The 15,288-nt window shown below is 37.1% G+C and overlaps 1 protein-coding gene across 5 annotated transcripts in view; it reads right to left on the reverse strand.

Moving 5' to 3' along the window:
* The window catches only part of TTBK2 (tau tubulin kinase 2), a 134,035-nt gene that overhangs the window by 60,964 nt on the left and 57,783 nt on the right, over positions 1–15,288 (reverse strand). For 3 of the 5 annotated variants that reach the window (XM_045771667.2, XM_045771673.2, XM_045771680.2), the window contains 3 exons: positions 10,520–10,593; positions 4,022–4,162; positions 2,443–2,547 (listed from right to left, as the gene is read on the reverse strand). In XM_045771667.2, coding sequence (XP_045627623.2) covers positions 2,443–2,547; positions 4,022–4,162; positions 10,520–10,593 — 320 coding nt within the window. The remainder of the gene's footprint in view (positions 1–2,442; positions 2,548–4,021; positions 4,163–10,519; positions 10,594–15,288) is intronic. The other 2 variants (XM_045771688.2, XM_087859114.1) reach the window with 1 other exon arrangement.

Raw genomic sequence — 15,288 nt, forward strand, 5'->3', positions numbered from 1 at the left:
GAATAAACAATAACCTGGTAATAGTCTAAAACTTAAAAAAAAGATATCTGGAAAAGAAATGGGATTCCAGAAATATATTCAAATCCAGCAAGCTACACAGAACCAAATTCCTTACCTGCTTTGCTATTAATGCAAGACCTTCACTAGAATGAAAAAGATGCTCTCATAATTTTCAGGCACCTAAATTCTCATGTGCCCATATTTTAAATATAATTTACATTGATGTAGACAACTCTATTATTATATACTTAGCTCATTCAAAATCAGTATTTCAACTTCTGTGCAACTAATTTGCTAGAAAATGAAAATCACAATCAGTACCAAGTTAAAACAAAACAAAAGGTAAAAAGGAGACATTAGAAGAACTGAACTGTAGGTATGACAATGTAAGGAGCTCCACTGACCTGATCCCCAGTAAAACTGGTAAAAATTATCTTAAAAAACTAAAGCTCCTGGAAACGGTCCTGAGGGCAAATAACAAATGAAGAAACATCTATACAAGAAAACTGAAAATTCTGTGGTACATGAACCCAAACCATTCCCTCCCTCCTCTCTTCCAGAGCAGATAGAGTGGCTCCACTCCTAACTGTTGCAACCAAGGACACAGGACTCCCTCATTCCCCAGTTCCCAGCTGGAGGGCTTTCTTCCCAGAGAAGCAGGACATCATTCTGAGGTTCTTCTAGCTCTCTGTTGCTTAGGAGGCTATGTCTTGGCTTAGTGTGGGTAGAGAAGTATATGTTCCTTTCTTGCACCCAGGCCAGCCTCCACTCATGGAATGGAGGCTCTACCTTGGGTATATGTTGACAATACTGGGGGCCCAAGAGCCCTTCCCCTGGCTCAGGAGTCAGTGCTTCCATGCCAGGAGAGACAAACTGAGAGATCTCCACCTACTGTTCCATCTCAGCTCTTTAAAGATGTCATGCAGAAGCTCACCACAGTCCCCGGCCCAACTTTAGAGCCCTGGCTCAGAGATTTTGCAAGAGAAAGGGAGCAAGAGAAAGGCCTTTAAAAAATATACCTCCTAATCTCTTCCCAAAGGAAATTACCTTGTTTGCAAGAGTAAAGTTTAAACTTAAAGCATTTCTCAAAAATAGGGAAGGTTATGGTATAGGGAATTGGAAGGAGATTTGTGGATCTAATGAAGATAAAGCCAAAACTACAGGTGACCAGGTAAAAGAGAACCAGGGGAATGAGACATCTGGAAGGAACCCTTCTGAGGTCAGACGAATCCACTCTGACCTCAGAAATTGAATTAGACTAGTTTGTCCAGGAATTTATGCCCCAAGGCACTACTGTAAACCACAGAATAATCAGCCAGCAATTAGTGGAGTTTAAAAACTGGGTTTGGTCAGGGAAGGAGTAGTAGAAGAGAGCCCTACCAGTACAAGTGTCATTCCAGAGTGACTGTAGGCAGACTGCCCCAGGAGCAACAACAGAGACCTAATACCATGTTGCGGAGCAGAAGGGGAGGGTGACAGGGGGAATAGCCTTCACTGAAACAAAGCCAGTTCAGTCCCTAAACAAATAAACAAGCAAATAACAATAACAAGCCCTGGAAAGGAGGACCAGTATCTAAAACTGCTATATTATTTAAAATGTCTAGTTTCCAACAAAAAAATCACAAGGAATCAAAGAAACAGGAAAGTATGACCCACACATTTGGGGGTGGGGAGAAGCAACAGAAACCACCTGTGATAAAAAAACCACCTAAGACAAAAAGATTTCAGAGTCGCCATTATAAACATGTTCACAGAACCAGGAGCTTGATTAAAGATGTAAGGAAAGCATGATGACATGGTATCAGAGAATATCAGTTAAGAGAAAATTTTTTTAAAGAACAAAATGGAAATTCTGGATACGAAATGTACAGCGAAAATAGAATTGTAGGACATAGAAAGAGCCTCAGACTGCAAAAAACACCCTTGATCCTAAAGGGCCAACGTGTGTTCTTACTACAAATCCACTCTAAGTCTTGTCTAACGTACTTTTTTTTTTTTAAGATTTTATTTATTTATTTGACAGAAAGCAAGCAAGAGAGCACAAGTAGGAGGAGCAGCATAGGGAGAGGGAGAAGCAGGCTCCCTGTTGAGCAGGGGGCCTGATGCGGAGCTCGATCCCAGGACCTTGAGATCATGATGGGAGCCAAAGGCAGATGTTTAACTGACTGAGCCACCCAGTGGCTCTAATGTACTTTTTTTTTAAAGCCACAACTTTCAATAATGACCGAGGCACCCAGTGCCCCTAATGTACTTTTTTTAAAAGCCACAACTTTCAATAATAAAAATCAATGAACTCTATCCTATAATTTAATCACAAAATCTATATGCTACTTCTTGGATGACACCTACTCTATACATAATTCATGTTTCTTTTTTTAAAAAGTGATACTATAAATAACAGGTTAATTCTCAAATATTTAATAATAATATGAAAAATCTTACTGGTCTGACGTCACCACAGGAATTGGTAAATTGTCGAGCCAAGCCAAAATCAAGCATGTAACATTTCCTACATGTACTAGGAAAGCGACCCATGGCGAAGTTCGACTAGAAAAGCAAAGAAGAAAAATATACATATTCTTATAATACTAAATCCTTACATCTATCCTTCCTATATTTTAATTCTTCTATTTAAGATCTACATAATACATATGCCTCAAATACACTAATCTAATCCATGATGTTTACTGGATATTAATACATAATCTCATTGGGGGTTCTATTATGCTTAGGAGCAGGTAGCTTTGAGGAACAAAGAATTTAAGTGATGGTACAAAGTTACATACAACACTGACTTAAGTGGATCTCTATGTTCCTTGAAATTCTAGTCTAAGTCAGTGCTTTAAAGACAGCCCAATTCTTCCTTTTTTAAAATGGGAGGAACTAGGAGTGAGCATAATTGAATACATAGCTAGAAATTTAAACGAATTTCCTATAAGCATCATAAAGCTGAATTTCACTAAGCATAAAAATTAAAATTCAACTTAAGAAAACATTTCAAAGCAGACTTACAGAAAATACACTTTGCATTCTTCCCTTAAAAAAAATAAATGTAATGTTAAATGAGCACAGACTTGCAAAGATGGTATGTAAAAAGAGAATTTGTAAAGGAAAAAGCAAAATTGCTACAGAATTGTTAGCTTTTATTTTAAAATACTGTTCTACTTGAGCTTTCAGATGAAAATGGAAAGTCTTCAGTCACCACACTTCTCAAGTAGTGATGTTTAGTTTGGCACAGAATTAAGAGCAAGAGAAATCTACATTACATTAAGTCTGACTCTACTAACGTTAATTTTAGTTGGCATTTTCATGTAAACTATTCTAATTTTAGAAATCCTGTAGCAACAGACGGGTGTAATTTTCAACTGCACTAACCAACACATGCTATATTTATAGTAAATACAGTATATCAGAAATGGATCATTCCCCTTGTGAGCAATAAAAAAAACCAAGAAGGAAAAATAAAAGCGTGTTTCAGTTTTGGAAATGACAATTCCTAAGAAAAAACAGAATAGAAAAAAATACTATATATTGCCACTGTAGCACTCAGAAGAAAAAATAAGGTCTTTCATAATTGATGGTTCCTCATAAGTACAATCTGTCACTTGAGAAATAGTTAGAGAACACAATGCATACATCTAAAAGCAACATATGTATACATTTTTACCCGGTATCAGGAAAAAGAAATCTAAAGAATAAATTCCAATTTAGTTGTAAGGCTAAGTAACTAGGAATGTTAACACACATAATAATAATAGTGAAGCATTAATAATTTTTAATTTGGCTGTGAGCAACATTTTCATTGTATGAGAAAAGCTCTTGAATGTTAAATTGTAGTTTGTAATTAGAATTTTTTTAAAAAATTAAGAGGCAAGTTACATTTTGCTTCTAGTTACAGAAATTAAAATGTTACCTTGTATTTAATAATAGAAAGCTACATTCATAATTTATTGTGTCCCATCATCAGATTAAGAGTACAAAGCAAACTCATTCTGTGCTCTGACTTGAAAAGGCCCCTTACCGGTTTGATGTCTCGGTGTAAGAATCCCACAGAATGGATGCTCTCGATAGACTCCAGAATCTGTCTACCCAACCGAAGAGTAGTGCTAATAGTGAACGTGCCCCGGGACTGGCTACGGCGTAGATCTGCCAGATTCCGACCCTGGGGAAACCAAATCAACACTTTCAAATATGGTACTATGTTATAAGAGAAGACTGGGAAATTATTCATTTACCATTAAAAATGTTTTGACAGGGGAACCTGGGTAGCACAATTGGTTGAGCATCTGACTCTTGGTTTCCGCTCGGGTCGTGGTCTTGGGGTTGTGGGACGGAACCCCAGATCGGGCTAATGCTCAGCGGGGAGTCTGCTTGGGATTCCCTCTCTCCTTCTGCCCGTCCCCCTGCTCATGCTCTCTCTCTCTCTCTCAAATAAATAAATCTTTTAAAAAATGTTTTGACAGAAAGAGCAAGGATTTTACCCAAATCATGATCCTCTCATTCAAGTGAAGAGATTCCATTAAGATAATACATGAATGTTTCAGACAAATTTAAGAATAACCAGAAGTTTCTGAACATATTATGTTTTTGAGTCATCGTGTTTTCCTCTCATTCAAGTGAAGAGATCCTCTCATTCAAGTGAAGAGATTGTGTTTTCCTCTCATTCAAGTGAAGAGATTCCATTTCAGACAAATTTAAGAATAACCAGTTTTTGAACATATTATGTTTTTGAGTCATCGTGTTTTCCTTTGTCTTTCATGCCATAACAAAATATAGTCTTATTTGAAAATATAGAAAATACATGTACCCAGAGCAGTAATTCCTCAATACTGCCCAACATACTCCCAAAAGAACGACTTAATTTTTCTGTGTCATGGTTTCCTTATAAAATGAAGCCAATGATACCTACCTCACAATGTTTTGTGAAGATTAAACAAGATCCATGTAAAGTGCTTACCATACTGTCTGGGACACAGTAAGTACTCAGTAAATGCTAATTATTATTATTATAAACAAAAATGACATGAAACGAACTCAATTACTTGTAGCAATAGATAAAAGCAACGACTGTATCTAGACTGTGCCAGATGTGTTACATCATGACTGCATTTAATCCTCAGAGTTGCAAACAGATGCTGCAGGTGAAGAAACTGAAGCTCAGAAAGTTTAAACAATGTTAACCTATTAAGGTAAAGTTGTTTTTCAAATCTAAACCTGTTTGAATTTGAAGTTTTTTTTCCCCACTTCACAGTGCTGCTCCATCTGGAAAGTTCTTTGTTGCCTAGATAACAAACCAATAATTTGATGAGAAGAGCAGGGCTACAATGCTGCAGTTCTATGGCCCAAAGAATGGAAAACGGCTCCTACATCAGAAGAGAATTTAAATATCCCAATCCCTCTATTCCCAAAATTTTGTAGTGTTTGTTAGGGATTAATACCACTAATACCATCACCTCAACTGAAGACAGCTGATTCGCTTCTGAAAAACTAATAAATTCTTAAATTACTTCAGTAGCACTTAGAATACTAAAGAGCACTCAAGTAATTGAAGAAGTGAAAAATTACAGGAAAAGTCAGGAGCCCTTCATATTTCATACCTTCTTTAAAAATGCAGTTTTCTCACAGTATAAATTGGCAGTTATCTTTATTATTATTTTTTAATGTTAGGAGAATTTACTGTTCTCTACATCTCAGCAAATGTAAAATAAGTGATAATCTACAACAAAGAATTTTACGATCCCATGAGTAGCTAATAACTTATTAGCATTCCAATAATTTTTTCTCAAAAATCAATATTTTGATTTCCAAAAATATACCTAAGAAATACTGGAACTTTATTTGTAAACAACTTCCACCATTATAAAAGCTTTTGAAAGAAAATCAATTAATTCGATTTATATTAGTAATAATTCTAAAATTTCGAATCTTTAAAAATTTTTTTTTATTTTGAAAGATTCTATTTATTTGTTTGTCAGAGAGAGAGAGCGCGCGCGTGCGAGCACAAGCATGGGGAGCAGCAGGCAAAGGAAGAAGGAGGCTCCCCGCTGAGCAAGGAGCCAGATGCAAACCAGGATCCTGGGATCATGACCTGAGCCAAAGGCAGACACTTAATCAGACTGAGCCACCCAGGCGTCCCTAAAATTCCAAATCTTTTAAAATGTAAATCTAAGGTATCAATTAACAAAATTCAAAAAGGTAAAATATAAGGTGAGCAAGAGTATAGGGAAAAGTCATTTTTTTGGGGGGGTTATTAACATGGTAAATACATGCAGGTTTTATCCACCAAATTATACTTCAGAGTAGAAACTAAAAGTAGTTATTATCTGTTACAGAGAAAAATCGAAAACAATCTGTATATCAATAAATGAAACGTTAAATAAATTATGGTATACTCATCATACTGACTGGTATGCAGCCACCAAAAAAAAAAAAGAATCCTTATTCATAATAACATAGAACGAATATTATTGAATGAAAAAAGCAAATTCATTTTTCTCTAAGTAATTCTATAAATTTAACATGATCTCAATAAAAATGCAAGTGGATTTTACTATTAAAAATGTGAAATACACCTAAAAAAATAACATAATGAACCCTCATATAGCTATTCATCACCAAGAATTAACAATTATCAATTCATAGCCAATCTTGCTTCACCTGTTATCTACTCCCCCTACTTCCCCTGCAATACACATCCTTTCCCTTCCCACACATATATATGCTGGAATATTTTCATGTAAATCCCAACATCATTTCACCTACATATATTAAAAAGTGTATAAGAACAAAGAGATAAAAATATAAAAGAAGTTGTTAGCAATCCTATTATCACAAATTTGAACTGAAATATCAACATGAACCATGATCTATTTTCTCTTTTAAAAAATGTGTGTCCTGAACCCATCCACTTGAAATAAATTTAAACCTATGGTCAACCCAGTTGCAAAAGATACCCATAGCCTCTAGTGTTTGCAGTCTCTAAATATCATTTCCCATGAAGAGGAATCAGGGCTTAATGGAGAAATGGCTGCATCCAGCTCTGAAGCATGAAATAGACAGGATGAGTTTGGACCAGAAAGTAAGGATGGTATCAAAGATTGCTGCAGTCTGGTCTTATTAAAATGAATCAGGATCCAACTTGAAAGAAGTCCTGTTGGCCAAAGATGGAGTAATATGAACACTAAAAAGAGAAACAACTGCAATAATTGAGAAACATAAAATACGTGGAATCATATTTTTTTAAAAAGAAAGAGCTCATCAGTCCTCTTTGGAAAATATTTAGGGAACCAACTCATTATATGAAAAATAGTAAACAGAAGAAAAGAAACAAGTATTAGTCCTGCCCTTCCTGTATAAAATTTATCTCAGGTAACCTAATAGTTGGTGGAGTGCTTTTATGAAGAATTCCAGCTAATAAATTAAGGAAAACTGATAAAATTAGAATAATACATCTGCAACCCCACTGAAGTAATGGATCTAGGCAATGATTACTAATGGGTTGATAAAACCTAGGAGAAAAACCACTGGGGACTTTAAAAAGGATGCATCAGGCTGACTGTCCCTAAATCTCAAGGATCAGTCCTAACAATACTAAGCACAGACAATCCAGACATTGCCTACTGATGTGATACAAAAGGAAGCATACCACTCCCCTCTGAAGCACTCTGGCTAACTAAAACAAAAGATCTAATCGCCAGTTTACAGAAAATACAGGGGATAGAAGAACATGTTAAACAAAGGAGGGAGATAATCAGCAAACTCCAGAACATAAGAACTTCATAAGACAAATGACTTCATTTTCATCAATGACAATATGAACAACAACAAAGAGCTGTAAAAACAAATAATAATAAAGGGAACCTATAGAACAAAAGAGGTTTAAGAATTATATCCACCAAATGCAATGTGTGGAACCCTGTGTGAAACCAGATTCAGGTAATCCAAATATTAAAAAAAGTAAAAGACATACAATAAGGAAATCTGAAGATTATCTTGATATGTAATGCTATTGTGAAGGAACTACTGTGTACTGTGCTTAAGAGGAGAAAAAAGGAATCTCTAACTCTTAGGAATACACATTCACATATTTCCAGATAAAATATGCCTTCAGTTTGCTTTGCAATAATCTGGGGAGAAGAGAGGAGGAATACACCGGGAATAAGACGCGCCATATACTGATAACACCTGAAGCTGGGGGATGAGTACATGGGTGTTCATTACACTATTCTATGTTTGTGTATGTTTAATTTTTTTCATAATAAGAAAAAGTTTTAAAAATATGGCAGCTCCGATGTCAGGCAATCTAGATCTACACCTGTATGGTTACAAGATTCAAAATATTTTTTTGCCCCCTCTAGGTGATAATGCTCTTCACAAAATATCACCCTTTGGCTATCCTAAAACTGCTCATATAAAGTCTCAATGGTGAAAGGAAATTTCATGAGACTTGTCCCAGGTCTTGCTGGTAGAAATGAGAAAAGAAATAAGTACAACTTCTTGAACTCATAAGATTTTAAGAGCCACCCAGGCAGTCCTTAAAATTTTTAAGGCAGGTATTATACAACTGAATCACCAAGAGGAAAAGAATATTTAAGAATAGTAAATTTAGGGGGCGTCTGGGTGGCTCAGTTGGTTGAGCATCCAACGCTTGATTTCAGCTCAGGTCATGATTTCAGGGTCATGAGATCTCAGGCTCTGTGCTGGGCAGGGAGCCTGCTTAAGATTCTCTTTCAACCTCTCCTCCCATCCCTCCCCACCCCCATGAAAAAGAACGAATTTAGGATTTTTAGAAGAAATTGAAAGTACCAGTGAGAAGCTGAGTATGTAAATTTTATCACAATATACAGAGGGAAACCTAGTAGTTATCTTCGATATGTCGTGTAAGACAGAGTACCCTCTAACAATTATACTAGCTTTAGTCCAAATCAAGTCAATCGTAACTGTACAGATAGGGGGCTAATGCTGGATTAATTTTCTTATGAACAGGAAAAAATATAGCATGCAAGTCAAACAGAAAGGTTCTTGGATAAGTCCAGAGGAACTTGCCAAAGGCCACAAAGGCTGCCATTATCTGATATACACAGGTTACCTTAGTTTTCCCAGACTAAAAACCTTCCCATTTCCAAAAAGTAAGATTTAAATAACTGTAAATAAAATAAAAACAAGAAGTAAAATAAAAATGAATATGTGCTAAGACTGAGAGAGATTCTGCGACTAAGAAAGCTCCTATCCATATTCTCCAGTCAGTAGTAACCCAAAAACAGAACTGAAGAGTTTTCTCTAATTGTGCCAAGAATATCGGCCTCAGGCTTCCACAAAGCCCTAACACCCACCAAATCAGTCCGTCCCCAGGCAAACCACAAACCTCCTTGAGCTTCAGCCCCTTCACTTGCAAAATGGGGATAAAACCTGTTCTAGCCTCTCCATGGGGATCAATAAGAGGGTGAGGATCAAATAAGGTGTACACTAACTCCAGAAGAAAGCTCTACAGTATCATACAAAAAGTTACATTATTAGTGGCCAAAGTGAGAGAAGCAGTGTCTATCTATACTAATGACCTAAAAAGATAACAGGGATAACTGCTTCAAGAGATAAAACTATACTGCCTCAAGAGACAGTGAATCACATGACCCAAAGACTTTAAGGCTATCATTTACAGAAAGATTACTATCTTTAGATCTAAATCAAATGCTGAAGGATAGCGGAGGGAAATAAAAGCATTCTGATGAGAAGAAACATTAGGCTAGGATCTATGTCTCTGAAATCACTACTATACAGTTAAGTTGAAAGAAAATAAAAGAATCCAATGTCCAAAAACAAATTTTGCAAAAGATGAAAGGAAACCCTCCCTGATAACTCTAAGTTAGGCAGCAACGTGAATCAGGGTTTTACACTTTTGAGAGTGACTACAGTTCAGAGAAGGCGTGTGTGTGTGTGTGTGTGTGTGTGTGTGTGTGTGTGTGTGTGTGTTCAGGGGCAGAGGTAGTTGTCAAAGAGAATGGGATGGTTTCCCTCTTCTCCCTGCTGCAGTCAGTACTCCAAAACTCCCTTTCTGAATTTCTTTTCTCTGCTGCCCCAACCCAACTCTACCTTCCATCTAGGGAACAGAGCTATGTTAATGAATGAAAAAAGAAAAAGGAATGCATTTCTCCTATGTATCAAATAAGGCTTAAATTTTCAAGCAAAGTTGGTTCTTGAGCACATAAATTAAAAACTTTAAGGTAACAAAAAGAGGAAGGAACAGGGACAGGGCAAGACTCATATCCAGAAATCCATGTGGGGACTGAAAATCTTTGCAATGATGACCATCAATGAAGATAATGGATCAACTAAAATAGTTGACAAGAACAACCCTTCCATCTTTGGAAAAATCTGTCAAATCAGTTTAAATAAAATTCCATCTGCATAATATAAAACATTCTGAGATGATACCAAGAATTCTGTTTTTATTCATATCCACTGAAATTAGGTACTTTGATCAAAATTGAAATATTTTAAGATACATTTCCAAGTAACCTACCTGCAACTGCATGACCACATAGTTGAATCGATCATTCCTCCCACAGCCAATAAATCTACAAACATGGTCTTTCCCTGGATAAAAGAAAGAAAGAAAGATAGAAAACAGTGGAAAAGGTTATACTATGGCTTCTCTTCTAAAAAATTAATAATTTGTTTTTCTGTATAGTATTTTATAATTGAATATAAAGGACCTGTCTTAAGAACCTTAAAAACAGAAAATCTGTATTATTCAAATTTTCTACCCACCTCCCCCTGGACCCTACACTGCTCCGTGTGTAATCAAATACATGTTTATTGAATGAATAAATAAGTGAACGAGGGAATAAATGAATGATAATTTATTTAGGAAGTAAAGAATTAAAAGGTCATTTCAGATCGACTTGCCCAGACATTATACATATGACAAGAGAGAAGAGCAATAAATAAGAACTCTGTTAGGAATATAAATCCTGGGGTGGGGGGGAAGGACTATAAATCCTGAACTTTGGATATGGTCTGCCATTCGCCAATATATGACTTCAGTCCCTTAATCACTTAATCTTTCTGGGCCTCATTGATTTGGATTAGTTCAGTGGTTTTCAACTTGAGTTTTACCTACGAAATCCAAGGAGATGCTGACTAGGGTGCAGAGGAAAGCAGAGGTGGAGCAGGTAAAACTCTAGGGTCTGTCCTGATTCAACAAAAGCAAACAAAGGTCCTAGAAAAGGATCAAGACTGGTGGGCTCCAGGGTGAGAAGAGGGATTTTGGCTGGAGCACAGTGAATGAAGGCAGAACAGAATGAGACAATGCTGGAAAAGCAAGAGGCACGAGGCCCTGAAAGGTCTTAGACTCCATAATAAAGAAGGTGAACCACATATAGAGGTCAATTTTTCTCATCCCTGGCTACTTATCAAAATCATCTTGGGAAGCTTTGTAAATTCCTAAACTCTTTACTGATTCAGAATCAATGGGGGAAGATACAGGTTGGAACTTTTCAAAAGCTCTCTAAATGATCCAAAAGCAGATGGGCCATGGATGGACATGTGATCTACAGATCTATTGCTGGGTAATGAGAAGCATCTGAAAGATTTTAAGATGAGGAAAAACACTTAAAACATTGTACTTTAGAATACTGCTATGGTGGCAATGAGGACAGACTACACAGAGGTCAATTCTAAAGGCAGAGAGGTCACTCTGGGGACAGTTACAATATCCCAAGAGAGAGAATAGGGTTTAAAATATAAATAGTATAGGAGAGATGGAAAAAATAAGATAAATATGAGAAACTAAAGACAGTTTTTGACTAGAAACTGGTACAATTAAATGGTAAGTTGTACCAAAATAAGAGAATATACAATAGGTTGTATAGGCTGTAAGGGATATTAGAATGTGGAGTTTAAGGACAACCTGCTGAATTCAGCAGACAGCTGTAATTTCAAGCGTGCTGCTGATTAAAAAGCTGAGCTGCAGAAATACATTGGGGAACTATTAGTTCATGGAAGGTAGAGAGAGCCCCACACACAGATGGACGACTGCCACGGTGGAAGAATATAAAGAATGAGAAGAAAATTATCCTACGAACAGCATTTTAGAAAACGCAACACTTACGGCATGGGCAAAAATAGAAGAACGCATGAAGGAAATCAAGTAATAGCCAGCGAGGTATGAGGAAAAGATGAGAAAGGGGTATTATAGAAATATAATGAGAAGAAGCATTTTAAGGCAAAAGTGGCCAATGGCAAAAGCCACAGAAAGGCTGAGAAGTGCTGGTTAATATAAAAATTAGGAAGTCACTAGTGAGTGGAAAGGGCTGCAGCCAGTCTTAAATGGATTCAAGTGTAAATCAAGTATGAGGCAATGAGGGCGATCTTTGAAGAAGTTTGCCTGAAAAGTGAACAAGTTACACGCCAAGAGCTAGAAGGGCAAGATTTGCTGAATGAATGAGAAATACATCTCAACATTAAAAAAAAAAAAAAAACACCACCAAAAAACCTTTCTACCGACTGACTTAAATTATAAATACAATCCAGACTTGTCTTAGTTAACAATTCAACTTCTTTTTTTTTTTTAAGATTTTATTTTATTTATTTGACAGAGATAGAGACAGCCAGCGAGAGAGGGAACACAAGCAGGGGGAGTGGGAGAGGAAGAAGCAGGCTCATAGCAGAGGAGCCCGATGTGGGGCTCGATCCCATAACGCCGGGATCACGCCCTGAGCCGAAGGCAGACGCTTAACCGCGGTGCCACCCAGGCGCCCCCAATAATTCAACTTCTTTTACACTATTCTCATTCTCTGTGCTTTTGTTGGAAAGGGTTGAAACCGGCAAGAAATAAGTTCAGTAGGAGCAATAATTGCCTATGTGTACAATGCATGTACATCACTCTACATGTACTTTACAAATGTTTGCAAAACTGTGCTGTCACCTAGTAAATTGCAGTAATTACTCTTTCCCTCAGCTTCAAAGGAACCATTTAAAAATCATTTAGGAAGTATTTTCTTCTTGTTACCCATTCAAGATTCCACCTTCCTAGCACATAATATTTAAATGAAGGATCTCTACTACAAAGACATTTCAACCACCTAAAAACAAAAGGCCATACTATATTTATCTCTTCCTGGAATGGTCTTTCAAAAATATCCTTTTTTTTTTTTTTTTTTTTTTTTAAAGATTTTATTTATTTATGTGACAGAGAGACAGCCAGCGAGAGAGGGAACACAGCAGGGGGAGTGGGAGAGGAAGAAGCAGGCTCCCAGCGGAGGAGCCCGATGTGGGACTCGATCCCGGATCGCCAGGATCACGCCCTGAGCCGAAGGCAGACGCTTTAACGACTGCGCTACCCAGGCGCCCCTCAAAAATATCCTTATGGTACGTTATATCAAAATACTATTTATCTTTTGATAGTGAAAACATCCTACTTTTAAAAAGAAAAAAAGAAATCAAATAAATTGTAGATCCTTAACTGGTTAACAAAATACAAAGTCAGTAGCAAACTGTTCAGGATTCACCAACACATCTTCATTGCTTTAGGTTAGAGCTTAATGAGTTCTTACCTCATACTTCATAGCATAGTGTACTACTGCTCTTGTATTTTAGATACATGCAATCAATGAAGATCCTTAATAAAGTTAGTTCAATCACATGTACAAATATTTAGAAGCATGGAGAAACTACAATTTAACTGGAACAGTAATTCTTCACCACCACTTAGAGTGTTAAAATTACTGTAATAACTAGTACAAACTGAGATAACACTCCATGAGTACAGGGACCATATCTATCTTGTTCTGGTAACTAGCACAGTACCTGTCAAGTAGTGAAATGCCTGTCAAGTGAAATGTCAAGTAGTGAAATCAATATCTATGAATAAACAAATTAATAAAAATAATGATAGCTAGTAAAACATGCATAATATGCAAGCATATTGTGCCAGGCATTGTATTAAGTGCTTTGCATGCATTTAATCCTCACAGCTTAAGTATTATTATTTTCCCCATTTTTTGGATGTGAAGAATTAGGCAAAATAATCTCTAAAAATGAAGAGAGTGGGGTAGGTTAAACTTGAAGAGAATGTTAATAATTCAAAATCACTGGGGGAGACAAACCATGAGAGACTATGGACTCCGGGGAACAAACTGGCGATGGTTTTGGGGGGGCGGGGGGATGGGTTAGCCCAGTGATGGGTATTAAGGAGGGCACATGTTGCATGGAGCACTGGGTGTTATACGCAAACAATGAATCATGGAACATTACATCAAAAACTAATGATGTACTGTACGGTGACTAACATAACATTAAAAAAAAAGATACTAAACAAAAACGAGCCATTTTCAGGTTCTCTACCATATGTTGATGAGTGTTAGTCTATGTTTATGGAAAGGATCTGTAATTTGAGGTCCAAGGACGACTCCCAGGAAAGGTTTTGGAGGCACATTGAGACTCCTAGAATAGACATTTGGGGAGTTGTGGACAAGTAGAGCGTGAACTGAGTAGGGGGTAAGGTAAGGAGGGAGTGAAGGCGATCGGGCCATACTGTGAAGAACTTTGAATTTCATCAGGTAGGTAGTGGAGAGCCAAAGCCAAATGAATTCAAAGGAGCCTTAAGATCCGACTTGACTTTTAGAAAGCTTACTGTGACAGTGTTGCAGGGACTGTGCTGCAGTGGGAAGAGATCGGTATTAGGGACACCCCTGCGAGGCGGTTTTAACAGATCCACATCAGTGTTACCATCTTCTATGAAAACTGTCCTGATCTTCCATCCCCTCCAAATTCTCCTTTAACAAATAGCACTGACAACTCAAAAAAACAAAAACAAACACAAACAAAAAAATTCAAAATCATTGCTGTGGAGAAGGGGAAACACAGAGAATCAGCTTGCCAAACCCAGAATATATCAGGTGAGACCTAATAAACTGTCGTTTAGGTAAGAGTCCTGAGGAGAATCGAGACACCAGAACTACCGCAGTCTTTAAAGTAAATTAGACAGCCTCTGGGGTCATATCTAGTTGGTAAGCAAATAAAAAAACAAGACAGTCCCATGCTATGTACTACTAGCATGACTCCACATTCACAAAAATAGTTATTCAACTTCATGCACAGTAAGATTAGAGGAAAGGTCCAGAAATATTACAGAAACAACTCAAAGTCCCTAGGTAAACCGTTTTATAAAGTTTTAGGAACTCCCAGTACAAAAGACATCTAAACAGAGAGATAGAGAGAGAGCACAAGTAGGCAGAGCAGCAAGCAAATGGAGAGGGAGAAGCAGGCTCTCCCCCGAGCAGGGAGCCC

Source organism: Ursus americanus, chromosome 36 (genome assembly GCF_024610735.1).
Source record: "Ursus americanus isolate L20-20 chromosome 36, mUrsAme1.1.p, whole genome shotgun sequence".
NCBI lineage: Eukaryota > Metazoa > Chordata > Mammalia > Carnivora > Ursidae > Ursus > Ursus americanus.